Consider the following 22,891-nt stretch of genomic DNA (forward strand, 5'->3'; position numbering starts at 1 on the left):
TTTTATTTTTCTAATCAGCCTTGCTGTTAATCTCCTCTACTGCCTCTATCATTATAAACTGGCAAGAGAATGATCCAATGCGAAGCTTCTTCCCCATTGACCCGGCTGCTTAATCCTTCGCCCACACCCGCTCGCTGCCCCCAGTGAGGCCGGTGTAATGCCCCAGCTGACCCATGCGCTGCTCAGTCATCAACGATATTAGAAACTGCTGTTGTTGCTTTAAAGCAGAAAAAGCAGCAGAAGTGTTGGAAACACCGGATAGGAAGAGACCACAAATACAACTTGCTGATTCAGCTCAACTGCAGATGGGAATTTTTTTTAAAAATTCACTTCAGGCAAACAATCCAGTTCATTGAACGATCTGGAAAGGACCGGGGGTGAGGGGGGGGGGGGGTGGTGGAGGTGTGGGACAACCCTAACAAGAAAAGGATTTATGTACAGAGACTTCACTCACCAAAGCTGTCTCAGCTGTGAAAACTGCAGTGGGAACTGGGTAAAACAGCAAATGTGACGCATTCAAGATTATAGCAAACCGGAGTCGTCATTCTTTAAAAAAATAACTATATGACTGAGTGTAAAGAGTGAAAACAAGGCTCCCGTTTTATATCCTGCAACTCCAAACTGCTTCATAGGGATTTGGTGGAAAATCTGTAGTGGAATAATTAAAGTGTCTGGATAGGTTTATTATGTCTGTAGTTGCAAGTTCCTCTGCTTTCCAAACTGTTCCAAGTGTTTCAAAGGTATTTTAAAATTAATACCTAATGGTTACCTTCTGTAACCAAACATGAGTTATTACCCAGCTTTTCAGCGATTTAATGTTCTTGATTGCAATGGGCAGCACGGTGGCACAGTGGTTAGCACTGCTGCCTCACAGTGCCAGGGACCCGGGTTCAATTCCCAGCTTCTCTGATTATCTGCGCAGAGTCTGCACATTCTCTCCATGTCTGCGTGGGTTTCCTCTGGATGCTCCAGTTTCCTCCCACAGTCCAAAGGACGTGCTGGTTAGGCGTATTGGCCGTGCTAAATTCTCCCTCAGTGTACCCGAACAGGCGCCAGAGTGTGGCGACTCGGCAGCGGTGACCACTAAACTACCATCCATTATTGTAAAATCCTATCTGGCTCATTAATGTCCCTTTAGGGAAGGAAATCTGCCAGTGTTCCCTGGTCTGGCCTACATGTAACTCCCATTCCCAGTAATGTGGTTGACTCTTGGTCTGAAATGGCCTAACAAATAAAGTAAAGTTTATTTATTATTGTCACAAGTAGGCTTACATTAACACTGCAATGAAGTTACTGTGAAATTCCCCGAGTCGCCACACCCGACGCTTGTTCGGGTCAATGCACCCTAACCAGCACGTCTTTCGGACTGTGGGAGGAAACCGGAGCAGCTGGAAGAAACCCATGCAGACACGGGGAGAACGTGCAAACTCCACACAGACAGTGACTCAAGCAGGGAATCGAACCCAGGTCCCTCATGCTGTGAGGCAGCAGTGCTTAGCACTGTGCCACTCAAGCCACTCTGTTCAAGGGGAATGAGGACTAAATAGGCAGCGAATGTTGGCCTTGCCAGTGACACCCACATCTCATGAAAGAATAAAGAAAAAAATTAAAAGGTGCAAAATATTAGATGAGTAAACTGTTCTTTCAGTTTTAGGAGTTGAATGTGACGCAACATCAGACTAATGGGATGGAAGCCTCTTTGCTCTGTGAGACCTGTATGTGAAATAACCTTCCAACCCAGATACCAACTGCATCATCACATGAGGTTTCTGCTGGGAAAGACATCTCTGATGTACATTGTTTGGGTCAGTGTTGTGTTATTATCAGGACTGGGCTCTGGGTATCTTCAATAGAAGGGAGCTGGAAACCATGTTGTTGCAAGCCCGTGAACATTTCCCAGACACTTTTGAGATTTTAAACATATTATCATTGATTCTTCCATTGACTCTACAAAAAAAAAACCATTTGTGACATTGCAGTGTTACACAGGAACAGGAGGAGCCATTCAGCCCGTTAAGCTGATCATCTACCTCAACACCACTTTCTTGCGCTATCTACATATCCCTTGATGTCATTAGTCTCTAGATATCGATATCAATTTCTGTTTTGAACATGCTCAATGATTGAGCCCTCTGGACTGGAGAATTCCAAAGATTCATAACCCTTTGGTGAAGAAATTCCTTCGCATCTCATTCTTAAATGGCCTTCCCCTTATCCTAAGATTATATTTCCTGGTTTAAGACTCACAGGCCAGGGGGAACACTTGATCTACATCCATCCTGTCACACCCTGTCGGAATTTTGTAAGTTTCAATATCACTCCTCATTCTTCGACACTGAGCTTGTATTTTCGAATTGCTCCTCATAAAACAATTCCTCCAACCAGGAATCAGTCTGGTGAACCCCCGTTGCACTCCCTCCATGGCCAAGTATATCCTTCCTTAGATAAGGAGACCAAAACAGTACACAATGCTCCAGGTACGGTCTCTCCAAGGCAGCAAGACATTTTTACTCCAGTGTTCAATTCCCCTTGCAATGAAGGCCAAGAATCTATTTATCTTCCTAATTGCTTTGCTGCACCTCCATGCTCAAGCTGAAGGGACGATCCTTTAAACCAGAGATGAGGAGGAATTTCTTCAGCCAGAGAGTGGTGAATCTGTGGAACACTTTGCCGCAGAAGGCTGTCGAGGCCTGGTCATTGAGTGTCTTTAAGACAGAGATAGATAGATTCTTGATTAATAAGGGGATCAGGGGTTATGGGAAAAAGGCAGGAGAATGGGGATGAGAAAAATATCAGCCATGATTGAATGGCGGAGCAGACTCGATGGGCCGAGTGGCCTAATTCTGCTCCTATGTCTAATGGTCTTATGCTAGCTTTTAGTGACTCATGAACAAGGACACCCAGGTCCCTTTGGACATCAACACTTCTTCATTTAAAAAATATTTCTGGTTTTTTTCCATCAAAGTGGATAATTTCACATTTTATATTCTACCTGCCATGTCCTTGCTCATTCGCTTAGCCTGTCCAAGTCCACTTGAAGCCTCCTAGCACCCTCCTCACAACTTCCATTCCTAGTTTTATGTCATCAGCAAATGTGGAAATTTTACGATTGGTCTCTACATCCAAATCATTTCTATAGATTGTGAACAGTTGTGGCCCGAGCACCGATCCTTGCAGTACCCCACTAGTAACAGTCTGCCATCCTGAGAATGATCTGTTTATTCCTACTCTCTGTCTATTAACCAATTCTCAATCCATGCCAGTATATTACCTCCAATCCCATGCGCTCTAATTTTATTAACCTCCTGTATAGGACCTTATCAAAAGCCTTCTGAAAATCCAAATAGATTTTCCATCTATTCATCCACTGGTTCTCCTTTATCTGTGCTCCAGGTAACATCCTCAGAAAAACTCCAACAGGTTTACCAAACATGATTTCCCTTTCATAAATCTATGATAACTCTGTCCTATTTTACCGTTACTTTCTCAGTGTCTAGTTATCACATCCTTTATAATATATTCTAACGTTTTCCCTACTACTGATATCAAACTAACAGGTCTGTAGTTCTCCCAATCATAGAATCCACCAGTGAACCCTGCAGAAGAAGGCCATTGAGCCCGCACTGACGACAATCCTACCCAGGCCCTATCTCTATAACCCCATATATTTATCCTAGCTAGTCCCCCTAACACTCGGGCAATTTACCATGGCCAATCCACCTTGCCCGCACATCTTTGGAGTGTGGGAGGAAACCGGAGCACCCGGAGGAAACCCACGCAGACACGGAGAGAACGTGCAAACCCCACACAGACAGTGACCCAAGCAGGAATCGAACCCGGGTCCCTGGCGCTGTGAGGCAGCAGTGCTAACCACCATGCCACCGTGCCTCTCCCTCCCTTGTTAACTAGTGGGGTTACAGTTGCTGCTTTCCAGTCTGTAGGAACCTTTCCAGAATCAATAAAACTTTTAATCTTTAAGAATGGGCTTAGAGCTTACACAAGAATTGCATATGCACTTTTTAAAAATTCATTCTTATTTCGAATACATAGTGGACATCAGTTTTCCTCTCTGCTCCAAGCATAGCACATTTATTAATCTGCGGTTTACAATTCCGCTGATAGACAGGACTCTGCTGAAAGCTTCACCAGTGGATTACTTGTTACTACCGCTCTGCAGACCTGGAGTTCAGATGGAATGGGTAAGGAAACCCACGCAGACACAGGGAGATATTTTAACTCTGTGCTTTGTCGAGTTTTTAGTTCAGGCTCCAGGATCCTGCACCCACTATTTAGCTAAATAATTGTCCACCAGTGTTCAGATTTGGTTCCACCGGACCACTTTACACCACACCTCATGAGCCAATGAGTTGAATTCCAGAAGTGAGGTGAGAGTGACTGCCCTTGGCATCAAGGCAGCATTTGACTGAGTGTGACATCAAGAAGCCCTAATCAAATTGAAGTCGATGGAAATCAGTGGGACAATATTCGTCCGGTTGGAGTCATACTTAGCACAAAAGAAGATGGTTCTGATTATCGGGGGCCAATCATCTCAGCCCCAGGGCATCGCTGCAAGAGTTCCTCTGGACGAAGTCCGAGGCTCAATCATCTTTAGCTGTTTCATCAATGATCTTCCCTGTCCTTGTCCACACGCAACAAGACCTGGACAGGGCCAGTAAGTGGCAAGTAACATTCGTGCCACACAAGTGCCAGGTAATGATCATCTCTAATAAGAGGGAATCTAACCATTTCCCCCTAGATATTCAGTGACATTGCCATCACTGAATTCCCCACTAACAACATCCTGAGGGTCACCATTGACCAGAAACATAACTGAACCAATGCATAAATACTGAGCCTAGACCCCACCCACTGCCTTAAACATTTACGTTTTCCAACACGGGTGAAGTGTCTGCAGCAACTTGCCAAGGATTCAGTAATGGCACATTCTTAACCCCTCTACCTCTACCACCAAGAAGAGCAAGTGTAACCTGTGCACGGGTGCACCACCACCTATAAACTGCCCTGTGAGTCACACAGCATTCTTACTTAGAACTATATCACTGTTCCAGATCCTGGAGCCTGTTTCCTAACAGCACTGTGGCTGCACATACACCACATCCACCACAGTGATTCAAGAAAGAGGTTCGCTGCCACACACTTGAGGGCAATTAAGAATGGACAATAAGTGCCAGCCTTTCCCACAACACCCGCATCCCAGTGGATAATAAAAATGGGCCAGCGATGTTATTGAGGGTTGAGACACCTCTGAGGCAAAACAGCTGACTTTAGCTTTGCCTCATTTAGCTGACAGACATATCAGCTGGTCTATGTTTTACAGAATATCTACTTATAGTTAGAACAATTCTTTCTTCAATGTAGTGTGTTAGGAAGCCTGCGGAGGATGCTGTGACCAGTTGTGATTCTTTATCAACTGCTACCTATTTTACTGGTTCCCAACACGCAATTGTGTATTTAAAATATTGGTGCAGATTTTATAGTTAACATAATGATGAGGCTTTAGTGTCATTATTGTTTTCTCCATTATTATAGATAAAATCTGACAGCAACTCCCAGCATTCACCTTTGCGCGTGTAAACACACCAACATGGAAGTTACTGTTAGGGGCCCCACAGGAAGCACTAATAGTCCTCACTGATAGACAAGTGTTGAAATAACCTGAAGGGACCCAGACTTATGGTATTGCCCACTTTTCCCCCCACAAAAGATGCCATAAGCCGTTTGGGCTAAATTCTCTGCAAACATCAAGAACACGTTTAAACCTTGTGCCTTTTTTGAATTACCCAGAAGCCTGGGGAGCCTATACTTCCACTTTACATCCCCATGGCAATGCCTTGCTAGTCAGGGTCAACTAATAAGCACCTTTTTCTCCTGTAGTACAAGCAGTTAATCATTTGAAATTTGGATGAGTACAACACATCAGGGTGAATTTTCCCGCCCCGCCTGCCACAGGAATCGGAAAGGTCCGTTGACCTCGGGCAGGATTTTCCGGTTTCGGGGTGAGCGCGGCTGGAAAATCCCACCCATAAAGTTTTGGTAACATGTCTCTCTTTTTAGCAATATCAGGGCTAGTTCATTCAGCTGTAAGTGAATTTTTAACGGCTCGATAATTACTGTGGAACCACCTCTCTGGCCTTGAAACTTTATAAATGTGGAGACTCATTCCTTCAGAAGTTAATCAGTGTTGGAGATTTTTACTTTAATCTAATTTCTTTCTGAAATCTCTCTGTGTTTTATCTCTCACAATCCCATCTGTCTGTCTTGAACTTTATTTTGCTATTTGGGCATAATTGGAATCTAATTTACACTCCCTGGTTCAGACCCTGTGTGCCTTGGTGAGAGTTCTTCCATCTGTTAGGTTGTAGCGCCACTCTGCTTGTTGCCCTGTTCACAGATGCCCTTTAGTGGCCGTTGTTCTGAAGTGGACACTAGATTTGAGTACACCTCAGCTCAAAATCTGCAAAAACTTTTCAATCACCAAGGCCGCACAGTCCAGAACAGTTTACCATGCTGCAGCAGTTTACACAGACAATGGTGCGGTAAGAAAAAGTAAAGTCCTCTGGGACTGCACCCAATATACAGTAAAAGACCAGCTTCATAAAAATGTGTACCGTGAGGGCACACACAGGGGCAGAGCAAGCTGTCACTCAGAAATAGAATGAAATTGAAAATAAAAACCCGTAAAACCTGATTTAAAAATCTTTGCAGCAGTAAATAGAATTTAGAGAATCACCAGGCTGGAGGGTTCCCTTCCTGTCGGGGAACACTTCAGCGGTCACGGGCATTCGGCTTCTGATCTTCGGGTAAGCGTTCTCCAAGGCGGCCTTCACGACACACACAACAGCGCAGAGTCGCTGAGCAGAAACTGATCGCCAAGTTCCGCACACATGAGGACGGCCTCAACCGGGATTCATTGGGTTCATGTCACACTACCTGTAACCCCCACGACTTGCCTGGGCTTGCAAAATCTCACTAACTGTCCTGGCTGGAGACAATACACATCTCTTTAACCTGTGCTTAACGCTCTCTCCACTCACATTGTCTGCACCTGTAAAGCATTGATTACCTGTAAAGACTCACATTCCAACCAGTATCTTGTAATTGAGTTTGTGTCTTTATATGCCCTGTTTGTGAACCCAACTCCCACTCACCTGATGAAGGAGCAGCGCTCCGAAAGCTCGTGCTACCAAATAAACCCGTTGGACTTTAACCTGGTGTTGTGAGACTTCTTACTGAATTTAGAGAATGACATTGTACTGCTTCTGACAACTGGAATATTTTTATTTCTTACCCCTGAGAATACTTTGTGGTTTTGATTCTTTACAAGTGGCATTTGTGATCATTCTAAACACTTGGGAGCAGTGTTTTATGCAAAATAAGCCACAATATGTGAATGTTAAAGCTCCTTTTGTGCTTATACAATTTCCCAATAACGTGTCTGGGGTTACTGAATGCTTTCCAGTCCCACCAATTGCCACTGTGCTTTTCAAATCGTAATTTAGCAATCAGTATATCTGGATATTGTTACTAATTTTAGTTTTGGGTTTGATTTGGACAGACCAACTAGTTTGCATATCATTCAGTCATTGGTGTCAAGGTGGAGGCAGAGGTTCCAAGAGCAACAGAAAGGTTCCAAGAACAATACATTGCAAACCATCCCGAACAAGCTCTGATAGATCACAGGATTCATGCCTCAACATTGGTGTTGCTTCTGGCAGTGCCAGGTTTCTCAGTGAGTGGGAGTGGTATTTCTCACAAGCTGACATGTTTGCAAAGCTTCTTTCACCTCCAGACCATTGGTTTTTAGACAGACAGAAGGAGACCTGTGGCCAGTCTTTGAAAGAGATTTGTCTGGCTACAGATTCAGATATTCAGTGTTGAAACCCAATTATAGTATTGGAATTGTAGGGAATCTTGCTTTGTGCACGCTTTTGGAATATTATTTTTTCCCCCAAGTTGTGCGCAGCAAAACTTCAATTTCTTTTACTCGTGTTCTCTGTTTCTAAAACTTCATTCGAACTCTTTTAAACTTTCTCAACATTTTTTAATTCAATCTCTTCCATCAGACTTTTGGATGAACCTGCCTCACATTAAGTTGATCTTTCTCTACACTCCAGCTATGACTGTAACGCTACATTCTGCACCCTCTCCTTACAGTACAGAAGGGGGCTATCGAGTTGGTACCAACCACAAAGCCACCCAGGCCCTATTTCCGCAGATTTCCACGGATTTACCCTGCTAATCCCCCTGACACTAGGGTCAGTTTAGCATGGCCAATAAACCTAACCCGCACATCTTTGGACTGAAACTGGAGCACCCGGAGGAAACTCAGGCAGACATGGGGGAGAACGTGCAAATTCCGCACAGTGACCCAAGGCCGGAATTGAACTTGGGACCCTGGCGTTGTGAGGCAGCAGTGTTAATCACTGTGCCAGCGTGCTGTGCATTTCCTTCTTTATGAACGGTATGCTTTGTCTGTATAACACGCAAGAAACAATACTTTTCAATGTATACCAATACATGTGACAATAATAAATCAAATCAATGTGTGTTTGTACACAAATCTCTCTTCCTGTCACATGTTCTTACTACATTACTTCCAGGTGAATTTTACAATGGTAACGGTAACCTCTCAGAGGTCAAACATCTCAAACCACTCGCAACAAAAGTAGAATACTGCAGGTGCTGAAATCTGGTGCTGTCTGGACTTCTCGTCCCAAAATCCCCATCTTGAAGAAGTTCAGACGCTGCCTGACCTGCCGAGTATTTTTCTTTCAAATTTCCAGCATTGTTGTATTTTGCTTTTCTATGTGCCAAAACAAGCCCTCGTTGTCGAGGTGCTGTTTTACATTCATGATTCCTTAATCAGCTCCACAAGTGTCTATTGGAGTGACATAATAATTAACCATGGTGAGTTCACAATTGTGAAACCATTGTCGAAACCAATCTCTATAATTAATGATTGACATCAGCAGCAATTAATGCACACCCTCAGACTCAAAGTCACTATCGTTAGGGAGCTATTCAAAACATCCACTCATCGTCCCAGTGCTCTTAACTCTGAGGTCATGAGGTCAACTCCCACTCCAGAGATGTGAGCACTGACATTTCACAACAGTACCTGAATGTCCCAGTGTCCCGATCAATACCGGAATGTCCCAGTGTCCCGATCAGTACCTGAATGTCCCAGTGTCCCGATCAATACCGGAATGTCCCAGTGTCCCGATCAATATCTGAATGTCCCAGTGTCCCGATCAATATCTGAATGTCCCAGTGTCCCGATCAATATCTGAATGTCCCAGTGTCCCGATCAATACCGGAATGTGGTAGTTTGTCTCATTGCTGTGAGTGGAATCTTTGCGTGTGCAAATTATCCGTCACTGCTCCCGCAGTACTTGATGAAATATTTCCTGGCACGCTATATTGTAACCATGACTACTCCTCAAAAGTATTTTGTTTGTTTATAAAGCACATGGGGACATTAAGTGTTCATGAACAATTGTGTGTAAATACAAATCTTTCTTTCTATCTCTGTATCTGTCTTACTCTCCATCTCTCTCTCTCCCCTCTCCCCTCTTTCACTCTCTCCATCTCTCTCTCTCTCTCTTTCGCTCTCTCTCTTTCCCCCTCCGTCTCCCCCTCCGTCTCCCCCTCCGTCTCCCCCTCCGTCTCCCCCTCCGTCTCCCCCTCCGTCTCCCCCTCCGTCTCCCCCTCCGTCTCCCCCTCCGTCTCCCCCTCCGTCTCCCCCTCCGTCTCCCCCTCCGTCTCCCCCTCCGTCTCCCCCTCCGTCTCCCCCTCCGTCTCCCCCTCCGTCTCCCCCTCCGTCTCCCCCTCCGTCTCCCCCTCCGTCTCCCCCCTCCCCCGTCTCTCCTCCTCCCCCCGTCTCTCTCTCTCCCCCCCCCCGTCTCTCTCTCTCCCCCCCCCCCGTCTCTCTCTCTCCCCCCCCCCCCCCGGTCTCTCCCCCCCGTCTCTCCCCCCCTCCCTCTCCCCCGTCTCTCCCCCCCCGCCGTCTCTCCCCCGCCGTCTCTCCCCCGCCGTCTCTCCCCCGCCGTCTCTCCCCCGCCGTCTCTCCCCCGCCGTCTCTCCCCCCCCCGTCTCTCCCCCCCCCGTCTCTCCCCCCCGCCGTCTCTCCTCCTCCCCCCGTCTCTCCTCCTCCCCCCGTCTCTCCTCCTCCCCCCGTCTCTCCTCCTCCCCCCGTCTCTCCTCCTCCCCCCGTCTCTCCTCCTCCCCCCGTCTCTCCTCCTCCCCCCCGTCTCTCCTCCTCCCCCCGTCTCTCCTCCTCCCCCCCGTCTACCCTCTCCCCCCGTCTACCCTCTCCCCCCGTCTACCCTCTCCCCCGTCTACCCTCTCCCCCCGTCTACCCTCTCCCCCCGTCTACCCTCTCCCCCCGTCTACCCTCTCCCCCCGTCTACCCTCTCCCCCCGTCTACCCTCTCCCCCCGTCTACCCTCTCCCCCCGTCTACCCTCTCCCCCCGTCTACCCTCTCCCCCCGTCTACCCTCTCCCCCCGTCTACCCTCTCCCCCCGTCTACCCTCTCCCCCCGTCTACCCTCTCCCCCCGTCTACCCTCTCCCCCCGTCTACCCTCTCCCCCCGTCTACCCTCTCCCCCCGTCTACCCTCTCCCCCCGTCTACCCTCTCCCCCCGTCTACCCTCTCCCCCCGTCTACCCTCTCCCCCCGTCTACCCTCTCCCCCCGTCTACCCTCTCCCCCCGTCTACCCTCTCCCCCCGTCTACCCTTTCCCCCGTCTACCCTCTCCCCCCGTCTACCCTCTCCCCCCGTCTACCCTCTCCCCCCGTCTACCCTCTCCCCCCGTCTACCCTCTCCCCCCGCCTACCCTCTCCCCCCGCCTACCCTCTCCCCCCGCCCCCTCTCCCCCCGCCGAGCACCCTGCTCCACAGCATTGGGGTAGATCACACACCCAGCATCTTGCTCACCCCGTGCTCCAAATGATGTGCATCGCCTTCAGAAGTCTTTGCAAATGTTTTCTTTGTACAGGAGTGTTTTGTTCCAGCCGAGACTAATTAACTTCAGCAGAGGATAGTCCTCCTCCGCCAACTCAAAGAACATGTAGCCAACCCCCATTACTGATTAACACCCAGTTTCAGTTCCAGTCTCATGGGATGACAGCAAATTCACTGTGACACTTCTCTCCGCTCTATGGGATACTCTGATATACATCAGCAGTATTCACACAGTGTAATATTCCATCTGGAACATGCAACCATCTGTGACTAGTACATCTTTTTGAGGTTATCAGTGTAGTTACTCAGTACAATACAATGGGGACATGCTGGAAGACTCAGCAGGTCTGGCAGCATCTGTGGGAGAGAAACCATTACCATTTCATATCCAGACACACACACACTCACACACAGACACACACCCGCACTCACACTCACACACACACACTCAGACACACACACGCACTCATACTCAGACACACGCACACAAACTGGAGGAGTAACAAACTGGGGAGAGGGAGAGAGACACACACAAACTGGGGAGAGAGAGTTTACTGTTTATTATTAAAAGTTAAATTTTGTCTGAAAACTGAAGTTACTTCAGTGATATTTTTGTTGAATCAGCTGTATTTGGTATCATTCGTTGTGGTTGCTATTGCAATAACATCGCAGAAGTGTTTTTGAGTTAAGCTTTACTTATCCTGATTTTTCTCTGCTTTTATGTTCTTTCCTTGTTCCATAAATTGTTTTCAATCTCATTATAAATAAAGTATGATATTTCCAGTTTGGCGAGATTAAACCAGACAATTAATCTATCATTGCTGTCATCAAACCTCATGATTAGGCATCACGAGTTGTCACCTGATCAAATGGCGCGCAATCACATTTCCAGGAATAGGTCCAACCAAAGTTAGCAATCTTGCTGCTGTTTGAGCTGGCCTTCTCCGTGCCTGTCCACTGCTCCCTCCTCCCCCAACTCCCCCCCCCCCCCCCCCCCCACCCATTCCCCCCAACTCCCCATCCCCCATTCCCCCCAACTCCCCCCCCCCCCATTCCCCCCAACTCCCCATCCCCCATTCCCCCCATCCCCCCAACCTTCCCCCACCCCCAGTCACCTTTCTTTCTGAAGGGCATTGTGTAATGATGTCTTTTGCCAGCAGTCTGTGCCGACACTGTGGTAAACCACTGTTATGCCGAGCTGTATATATTGTTGCCACTACTGTTCGTATATGAGACACTCCCTGACACCTTTAATTCGGCTGCACCTTTAACTGGAGGCTCCGCCCTCGGTATAAAGGCTGCAGCCCTCCCCCTCCGGCCTCAGTCGGGAGGTCCACATGCCCAGTATTGTTCTGTTTATTGTCTGTTCCACATCGTTCCTTTTTAGCGAATAAAAGCCTTCTGTTCCTGGCAACATCAGCCTTGTCTATTTATCAGACGCGCCTCACACACAAATGGTAAATACATTATGCCCGCAACACTATGGCAGCCCTTATGTCAAATTAAAGTGGTTTATTTATTAGTCACAAGTAAAGCTTACATTAACACTGCAATGAAGTTACTGTGAAATTCCCCTAGTTGCCACACTCCGGCGCCTGTTCGGGTCAATGCACCCTACCCAGCACGTCTTTCAGACTGTGGGAGGAAACCGGAGCACCCGGAGGAAACCCACGCAGACACAGGGAGAACGTGCAAACTCCACACAGACAGTGACCCGAGCCGGGAATCGAACCCGAGTCCCTGGCGCTGTGAGGCAGCAGTGCTAACCACCGTGCCACCCTGGGGTTACTGGGGTTGAGGGGGAATTGCAGCTTTCACCCAGTCCCATTCCCAAACCTCTATCTCTGCTCACAGCCGCTCCCAGTGCTCATGCCTTTCCAGACGCCAACCACCCAGCTCCCAAACCTTTCGTGGTACTTCTGCTCTACAAAACCCGACTGTTCAAGGGAAACCTCCTACTTCCACATTTTACACTGCGGTATTCTTGGGGGAAAAAAACGACTGCGCTTTCAGTAAGATAGCACTTTACGCTGCATGAAGCCAGCTACTCGGGCTGTAGCTACTGACTGGGCCCCATTTCTTTTACTTCTTGTCAGTCGCTGATCATCCTACATCGATTGACTGTCTACTGGGGGAACATTGTTGTTTTTCAGGCAGATATAAAAAACTTGTCTCATGATAAAGAAACAAAATTGACACACACGTTTATGACAGGTCTATCAATTTGAAGCATAATTACTGATTGTGAAGGCTGATAAAGCACTGTGCCTTCTTGCGTGCTATACAGACAAAGCATACCGTTCATAGAGAAGGAAATGAGAGAGTGCAGAATGTAGTGTTATAATTATAGCTAGGATGCAGAGAAAGATCAACTTAATGCAAGGTAGGTCCATTCAAAAGTCTGACAGCAGCAGGGAAGAAGCTGTTCTTGAGTCGGTCGGTACGTGACCTCAGATTTTTGTATCTTTTTCCCGAAGGAAGAAGGTGGAAGAGAGAATGTCCGGGGTGCGTGGGGGTCCTTAATTATACTGGCTGCTTTGCCGAGGCAGTGGGAAATGGAGACAGAGTGAATGGATGGGAGGCTGGTTTGCGTGATGGATTGGGCTACATTCATGACCTTTTGTAGTTCCTTGCGGTCTTGGGCAGAGCAGGAGCCATACCAAGCTGTGATACAACCAGAAAGAATGCTTTCTATGGTGCATCTGTAAAAGTTGGTGAGAGTTGTAGCTGACATGCCAAATTTCCTTAGTCTTCTGAGAAAGTAGAGGTGTTGGTGGGGTTTTCTTAACTATAGTTTCGGCATGGGGGGACCAGGACAGGTTGGTGATCTGGACATCTACAAACGTGAAGCTCTCGACCCTTTCTACTTCAACCCCGTTGATATAGACAGGGGCATGTTCTACTTTACACTTCCTGAAGTCGATGACAATCTCCTTCTTTTTGTTGACATTGAGGGAGAGATTATTGTTGCCGCACCAGTTCACCAGATTCTCTATCTCTTTCCTGTACTCTGTCTCGTCATTGTTTGAGATCCGACCCACTACGGTGGTGTCGTCAGCAAACTTGAAAATCGAGTTGCTGGAGAATTTGTCCACCTTAAAGTAAAATTCACAGTTTATACATGTTTGTGGTTTCCTGTACTGCTTGAGGGAGCGGTGCACATGCCTGTCCACGCAGCTTATGAAGATGAAAATAAAGGGACGAGAGGGTTGCCAAGTTAAACATGATAGCTGGTTCCACATTCCCCTCTGTGTCCCAAGGTTCCAGATTCATGTCTCAGTTGAGGACATGTAAGCTCCAAAAATCAAAGGCAGTTTGCTCAGTGTTCAGTGCAGTGCTGAGGGAGTGGTGCGTGGCACTGGTGGATATCCGCTCTTTTCAATACAATGTTAAAGTGAGGCGCTGAGCCCGATTTTACCATCGCGTTGCGCTCATTTTCGGGCGCAAAAACTTGGTAAAGTCGGGTGTGAGGCGAGCAGCGCGATCCGCGCCCGCTTCTGCGCACATTCCCCCTTTACCCAGGGCCGAAAATGTCCGCGATCGGGACCACGTCCGAAATGCACGCGGCGGCCATTTAAATGCATTTAAATTAAATTAATGGGCTGCGCGCCCAACCTTACCGGCACCTCCCCCTTTACCACAGCGTTCGCCCGTCCAGAATCGGCGCAAAACAGACATGCTCCACAAAAGTCCGATTCGGGCGCTCCAGTTAGTGAGGAGGTGAGTGCAGAGCGTCCGACAGCGCTCTGCTTGAGATCGGTGTGGGGGGGGGGTCCGCTGCCACTCTGCCTGTGATTGGTGGGGGAGTAAGGGGGGGGGGGGGACCCGCGATTGGTCTTGGTGGTGAGGGGGTGGGGGGATAAGGGGGTCAGTAATGTTGTGGGGGTGGGGCAATGTCTGTGGGGCCAGGGGAAGGCATTATCCGGCCTGGGAGCGATGTGGCAGGGGAGCGTTATTCTATCATTTCTTTCTGCTCATGCGCAGTTGGAGGTGCCGATCGGAGCTGCAGGATTTTGGGTGCGTTAAGCCCCGCCCACAGCGCGATTCGGAATCGCTGATATTTTTTCAGGCAGAGTGCGTATGGGGGAGCCTGAGAACGGGTCTAAAAGTCAGATCTGAAACACTCCCAGTTTCAAGTCCGCTCAGCACTGGTAAAATGGGGCCCCCTGTCTGCGTTCCGGGGTGGATGGAAGGGATTCCCATGGCATTATTTTGAAGAAGAGAAGGGAGTTATCGCAGGTCGCCTGGACAGGGTTAATCCCTCAATCAACATCATTAAAATTCAATTATCCATTCATTTACACGTTAATATAAAAGCAAATTACTGCGGATGTTGGAATCTGAAAGAAAAGCTGGAAATATTACAAAATCTCAGCGGGTCTGACAATATCTGTGGAGACAGAATAGAGCCAATGTTTCGAGTCTGGATGACCCTTCATCAGAGCTGTTGTTCTTTAATCCTAACACCACTCACTCACTCACTTTCGCACTCTCTCACGCGCTCTCTCACGCGCTCTCTCACGCGCTCTCTCACGCGCTCTCTCACGCGCGCTCTCTCACATTCTCTCTCACGCACACACACATACTCTCTCACACACACAAGCGCTCTCACGCGCTCTCTCACACGCTCTCTCACACACTCTCTCTCACACTCGCACTCACACTCACACACTCACAGGCACACACAAAACACACTGTTGTTCTGCTCCACTGAAGCCAATCTTCTTTACCCCTATATTACTGGGGTCCCAAGTCTGGTTATACTTCAGATTTGAACCTTGCATTTTTGAAGCAGGTATGTGCGGAAACTGGTTCTGTTGTAACCAGTTGAGTTTGCGCTGCCTCTGAAACCACACTTCCTGTCACATTTGAAGTACTTGCTGAGAAATACTTGAAAGCTTGAATCTAGTTGTCGTTGCAGTGTTTAGTTATTTACACGTACAATCCCTATTTAATATGTGAAGTTTTAACATTCAGCCAGGGGCTGATGAGTGGCAGTAACATTTACACGGCACAAGTGCTAGTCTCCAACAAGAGAATCCAAACACTACTTGGTGGTAGTTTTGCCAGCAATCACCTTTTTTGTTCTTATCTTCAACGTGACTTTAGTTTGTATCTTTTTTGCCATTCTTTGACAACCTTTGCTCTCCCTTTATTCTGATCCTTTTAAATTGTTGTTCACCTGTAAAATCCTCCAATTTTGCCAAGAGGCCACTCCTAAAGCAGGGACCCTGTCTGCCCTCCACAGGTGCTGACTGATGTGCTAAATTTCCAGCATGTTCACAGGCCGCTTGCCCCTCACCAGCGAGTCTTTATGCCCCGTTTGAATCTCCTCCCATCTTTTTGCATCTATCAGCGTAACCATCAACTTCCGTCTCCCTCAAACATTTGTCTAACTTCCCCTTAACTGCGACACCACTCAGTTCAACCTCTCCTTGTGGTGGCGGGTTCCACATTCTCACCACCGCCTGGGTAAAGAAATTTCTTTTGAATTCCCTGTTGAATTTCTTCATGAATGTGTTATATTGAGAGCCTATGCTGTTCCCCACAAGAGGAGAGATTTTCTCTGCACCCGTCTATCGAAATCTACTGTTTTTATTCGAGTCGCACGTTTCGATGATTCAGAATTTAGTTTGGGAATGGAGGGATGCTCTGAGCCTTGGAACTGAAGCCTCGAGACTTTCAACATCCTCACGTTGACCAGAGACCCAATAGAAAAATCATTTCAGCAGAATGTACTGTCGCAGACAGATGTCCCTTTCTTGTGGCTATTGTACTCTGTATGAAAATATTCCCATCAAACCTTAATGAATGGGGTTGTTAACATGGGTCCCAGGCAGTGTCATTACTGTTAGGTACCTGGTGCCTGTGCAGGAACAAGGTGCCCCATGATGTTGGACCATTTGAACACTTTTCTAATGGTCCAGGCACATCGGTAATGACATGCCAGGAAGCAGCACAGCCACAATTCCCAATAATGGGACTCAGCAAAAGGCTGCTCAACCCTGGAGCATGAGGCAGAGTTCGTACCTGACTGGGATGTGGGAGGGTGGGGGGAATTGGGCAAGGTGGAGAGGGGTTTTACATTTGGGCCTTCCCTTCAGTGCCTCTTCCAAAGGTGCACCAAGAGTAATAGAGGTTTAGAACATAGAACAGTACAGCACAGAACAGGCCCTTCGGCCCACGATGTTGTGCCGAGCTTTATCTGAAACCAAGATCAAGCTATACCACTCCCTATCATCCTGGTGTGCTCCATGTGCCTATCCAATAACCGCTTAAATGTTCCTAAAGTGTCTGACTCCACTATCACCGCAGGCAGTCCATTCCACACCCCAACCACTCTCTGCGTAAAGAACCTACCTCTGATATCCTTCCTATATCTCCCACCATGAACCCTATAGTTACGCCCCCTTGTAATAGCTCTTGTAATAGCCCTTGTAACAGCATGGAAACAGGCCCTTGTAATAGCTCTTGTAATTGCCCTTGTAACAGCATGGAAACAGGCCCTTTGGCCCAACTTGTCCATGTCGCCCCTTTTTTTAAACCCCTCAGCTAATCCCAATTGCCCGCGTTTGGCCCATATCCCTCTATACCTATCCTACCCATATAACTGTCTAAGCGCTTTTTAAAAGATAAAATTGTACCCGCCTCTACTACTACCTCTGGCAGCTTGTTCCAGACACACTCACCACCCTCTATGTGAAAGGATTTCCACTCTGGACCCTTTTGTGTATCTCCCCTCTCACCTTAAACCTATGCCCTCTAGTTTTAGACTCCCCTACCTTTGGGAAAAGATATTGACTATCTAGGTGATCTGTGCCTCTCATTATTTTATAGACCTCTATAAGATCACTCTTTAGCCTTCTACGCTCCAGAGAAAAAAGTCCCAGTCTATTCAGCCTCTCCTTATAACTCAAGCCATCAAGTCCGGGTAGCATCCTAGTAAATCCTTTCTGCACTCTTTCTAGTTTAGTAATATCCTGTCTATAATAGGGTGATTAGAGATTGAATCACTGCTCAGGTGTGCCAGTTAACACATGGGTTGACATCTTTAATTTGATCATTTTTTCAGAAGCCTAATGAACCTGGAGAACAATCCCATTGGGGTGGCACAGTGGTTAGCACTGCTGCCCCACAGCGCCAGGGACCCGGGTTCGATTCCTGACTTGGGTCACTGTCTGTGCGGAGTCTGCACGTTCTCCCCGTGTCTGCGTGGGTTTCCTCTGGGTGCTCCGGTTTCCTCCCACAGTCTGAAAGATGTGCTGGTTAGGTGCATTGGCCGTGCTAAATTCCCCCTCAGTGTACCCGAACTGGCGTTGGAGTGTGGCGACTAGGGGATTTTCACAGTAACTTCATTGCATTGTTAATGTAAGTCTACTTGTGACACTAATAAAATTAACTTTTTTTTTAAAAACTTAAAACGAAAATTGTATGTAAGTAAGAATTGGTCAACACCTGGGGTTGGGAAGGTCAGAATAATTTTGGTAAAAATTGTATTTTATATTCTAAAATGTCATCCGGTTCATTCCGCTGCTATCAAAAAAGGCTGAGATCCACCTGGTCCTATGTGACTGACTGAAAGGCAGCGTTTTGACTGAGAGCTTTGTATCTGAGTGGCGTTTGTTGTTGGTTCTGTAGGTGGAGTATCTGCTGAAGAAGATCTGCACCGAGATGAATGTGGAGTGGTGTGCAGGGGAGCTGGATGATTACTTCACCCAGGAGCCCTTACAGCAGAACGGGATCACAGTCTGGGTGTTTCTGGAGTTGGTGAACTCTGGCAGGTTTACCCGAGGGATTGAGAAAGAGACGGTCACCATGGCAGTGGAGGAAGTCTATCAAGAAATCATTGAGGATGTGCTTAAGCAGGTATGTGTCTTTCAGGTTTGGAATTTTGTTTTTCAAAAAATGTACTTTATTCATAAAAAATAGTCAGGGTACATTTCCTAACAGTTCAAATTTGGCTAAACATGAAGTACAATACAAAGAGCAAAGAATGGCACAGCACAGGAACAATTCTTTGGCCCACCAAGCCTGTGCTGATACACAGTTTCTATCCCTCTGTTCACCTCCCGTTCAAGATCCACCTTGAACATTGCTAACCTGCCTGCACCCACTACCTCCACTGGCAACCCGTTCCAGGCACCCTCTGGGTGCTCAACTTCCCCGTGTGTCTCCCCTGAACCTACCATCTTTCACCTTAAACCTGTCCCCTCTTGTAGTCGACCCTGCCATCCTGGGAAAAAGCCTCTGACTCTCCACCCGAGCTCTGCCTCTCATACAATTCTATCAGCTCGCCTCTGAGCTTTCGTCTTTCCAGTGATAACAATCTGAGTTTATGCAACCTCTCCTCAAACCTAAAACCCTCCACACCAGGCAACACCCCGGTAAATCCTTTTTGCATCCTCTCCAAAGCATCCACGTCCTCCTGGTTGTATGTTTACAATTTATTATCTTCCAGAACAGTCTGTGATATGCTGGTGGGTCTCAAACTTACAATTACAAGTTATATTTACAGTATACATTTTATATTTCATGTCAAACATTCTGTTACCTACAGCCCGGTGGGTTTTACGTGGGTTTCAGCCCTGTGCTATACGGTGTGAAGAGGGTGTGAGCTTGTTCCCCATTGAACCTCACACTTTAGTGCATCCCTCAGCATAAATTCCTGGACCTCTGAGTGTGCCAGTCTGCAACACCCGGCCGTGCGCAGCTCCTTGTATGGAAAGGCCAGCAGGTTTCGGGCAGCCCAAAGAGCATCTTGCACTGACTTTATGGTCCTCCAGCCGCAGTTGGTGTTTGCCTCAGTGCCACATCCCTGGGAACAGTCAATGCGGCACAACAGTCCTGCGTAACTAAGCTGTGTGGGACGAACCTTTATTTAAAAAAGACACTACATCTATTTTTGGTTTATTCCACAACTCTTTCTGCACCTTTACCTGAGCCACAAGCACAGGCAGGTGGATCCACATTCCTGCATTCCAACATTCCATGACTGTAGTGTCATCATGAGTGCAAGGTAGCACTTGCCATTGGGAGCAGAGCTGTGCAGGGTATGGGCAAAATGTTCAATTCTTCTAGTGCCCCAGTTGAAAATAAATGAACAGAATTGGATTGTTATCTGAAAAGGAAAAATGTGCAGGGCTATTGGGAGAATGGGGCAAATCAAGGTGAATTGTTCCTATGGAGATGTGGCTCATACACAGTGGGCCAAATGATCACCCTCTGTGCTGTAATGATTGTGATTCTGTGATTTTGGAAATGAAGGCATAAAATAAAAAACAGTTATTCTAAACTCCACCCACTAGGGATTAACGACAAAACTAAAAGGAACTTTACTGTAGGACTCACTGAATCCCCACTATGAATCCTCACCAACTTTTACAGATGCACCATAAAGCGTTCTTTCTGGTTGTATCAGAGCTTGGTATGGCTCCTGCTCTGCCCAAGACCCCAAGGAACTACAAAAGGTCATGAATGAAGCCCAATCCATCACGCAAACCAGCCTCCCATCCATTAACTCTGTCTACACTTCCCGCTGCCTCGGCAAAGCAGCCAGCATAATTAAGGACCCCACGCACCCCGGACATTCTCTCTTCCATCTTCTTCCGTCGGGAAAAAGATACAAAAGTCTGAGGTCACGTACCAACCGACTCAAGAACAGCTTCTTCCCTGCTGCTGTCAGACTTTTGAATGGACTTACCTTGCATTAAGTTGCTCTTTCTCTACACCCTAGCTATGTCTGTAACACTACATTCAACACTCTGTTGTTTTCTCCTCTATGAACAGTATGCTTTGTATAGCGTGCAAGAAACGATACTTTTCACTATATACCAATACCCGCGACAATAATAAATCAAATCTTCATAGAATAGAATCCCTACAGTGCAGAAAGAGGCCATTTGGCCCATCGAGTCGGCACCGACCACAATCCCACCCAGGCCCTACCCCCATATCCCTACATATTTACCCACTAATCCCTCTAATCTATGCATCTCTGGACACTAAGGGGCAATTTTAGCAAGGCCAATCAACCTAACCCGCACATCTTTGGACTGTGGGAGGAAACCGGAGCACCCGGAGGAAACCCACGCAGACACGAGGAGAATGTGCAAATCAAGTCAAACAAAATCAAATCAAAAGGAATATTTGATTTACCTTGCGTGTATTCTTATTTATACCATCACCATGTCTCACGAATGAATAGCAACAACAATAACTATTTTTAAGACGGAAGGTGGATTATTTCTGATCTGTTTTCACCTTCCTGTGTTGTGCCAGGGTTACTTATGGAAGAAGGGTCAGTTAAGGCGCAACTGGACTGAGCGTTGGTTCATCCTCAAACCGAGCATCCTCAGCTACTACGTGAGTGAAGATCGAAAAGAAAAGAAAGGCTGTATCGCCCTGGACAGGAACTGCTGTGTGGAGGTGAATGTGGTTTACTGACTGCGACGCGTTTCATTGGTCACAGGATTTGCAGATGAAACACCTGTCATTAATTGGCAGGAAATTCTGCCACAGATTTGGAATTCAAATAGACATCATTATTCGTGCATTTATTTTTAAGATTCTGTCGGACCGAGATGGAAAGAGATGCATGTTCTGTGTGAAGACGCCATCAAGAACTTACGAAATGAGTGCATCGGACACAAAGCAGCGGCAGGAGTGGACAACAGGTAATAGGGTTAACCTGCAATAAATGTTATTTACTCAAAGCGCACCCACAAGATTGCGTTTAGATAATTTTGTTAAGGAGTTTTGGTACAAAGTTGTCCGTCAGTAGCCCAGAACTTGGCTGGCATCTCTCTGCCATTCAATACATCAAGTGTTATCTGATAGCATTTAGTTCCAAACAAAACTAAAATTGCACTCAATTTTAGCTCTATATTTTTTGTCAAATGCGCCTCCTCCCCTTTCTCAAAGCACACATTCCAGTTCGTGGTTGCAAAGGTGGGAGCAGCCTTTACACAACCTGCTTACATCCGGAGAAGCTTTGTACTCAATCTCCTTGATCAGGGAGCAGGACAGCCTTAGCCACGGTTCTCATTCTGTTTGGCTATTGATTATTAGCAGGAAGGTGTGTGGAAACATCATGTGAAAGAAGCATTGGGATTGGCTCTAAGTTTCACCTCTCCTGACGCCCGTGAATAGTTGACGGAATAGTCCATCACACTCCATGTCTAGACTCACTCATGAGGGATGGTCAGTGACAGAAGGCTGTCCGTGTCCATGTGACAGGACACCAACAATGAGATACCGCCTCAGGATCAATAAGGGAGGAGGCAAGGACATAGGCAGCAATTCTCTGGGGCCACGAGTCCCCATTTGGAATTGCAACGGCCTGCTTAATTGGACGTTAGGCAAAGAACGGTATTCTCACCAGGCATCAAACCCGTTGCGAGTCTCCCTGTCCACAGCGCCATCCTCATAAACAGGTTCCTAACCGGAGTGGCTGGGAACATAATGAATGATCAGAATTATCAGGCTGTAAGCTCAACTCAACACCCTCATGTGATGCACCCAGCTCCCTCCAATGGGGCATCCAGCAGGTGGGATTTGCTGACAGGCGTGAACCTGGCATCTTGGACTCCAAGGGGGGGCCAAGTAGGTAAATTTTGTGCCCATGTGCCCCTCTGCCACTGCCAAGCTGCAGAAGGGTCCCCCAAGAGATCTGTTGATTGGGTGGACTTGGACTGGGGGGAAGACGTTGACCTTGGAACTCTCCCCAAGGATGGGGTCTCGTTGCTGGACTGATCTTTCTTGTCCTGGGTAAAGTGGAGATCATTTTTGGCCTGGTGATCTCAGGTGGTGCCACCCTGCTGGTGCCACCCTGCTGGTGCCACCCTGCTGGTGCCACCCTGCTGGTGCCACCCTGCTGGTTCCACCCTGCTGGTTCCACCCTGCTGGTTCCAC

The 22,891-nt window shown here is 47.4% G+C and overlaps 1 protein-coding gene across 1 annotated transcript in view; it reads left to right on the forward strand.

Annotated features, from left to right (window-relative positions):
• The window catches only part of def6a (DEF6 guanine nucleotide exchange factor a), a 207,887-nt gene that overhangs the window by 152,998 nt on the left and 31,998 nt on the right, over positions 1 to 22,891 (forward strand). Inside the window, exons 4-6 of the mRNA XM_078197830.1 lie at positions 18,620 to 18,847; positions 21,260 to 21,406; positions 21,546 to 21,654. Of these exons, the coding sequence (XP_078053956.1) occupies positions 18,620 to 18,847; positions 21,260 to 21,406; positions 21,546 to 21,654 (484 nt within the window). The remainder of the gene's footprint in view (positions 1 to 18,619; positions 18,848 to 21,259; positions 21,407 to 21,545; positions 21,655 to 22,891) is intronic.

The sequence above is a fragment of the Mustelus asterias genome, chromosome 25 (assembly GCF_964213995.1).
Source record: "Mustelus asterias chromosome 25, sMusAst1.hap1.1, whole genome shotgun sequence".
Lineage (NCBI taxonomy): Eukaryota > Metazoa > Chordata > Chondrichthyes > Carcharhiniformes > Triakidae > Mustelus > Mustelus asterias.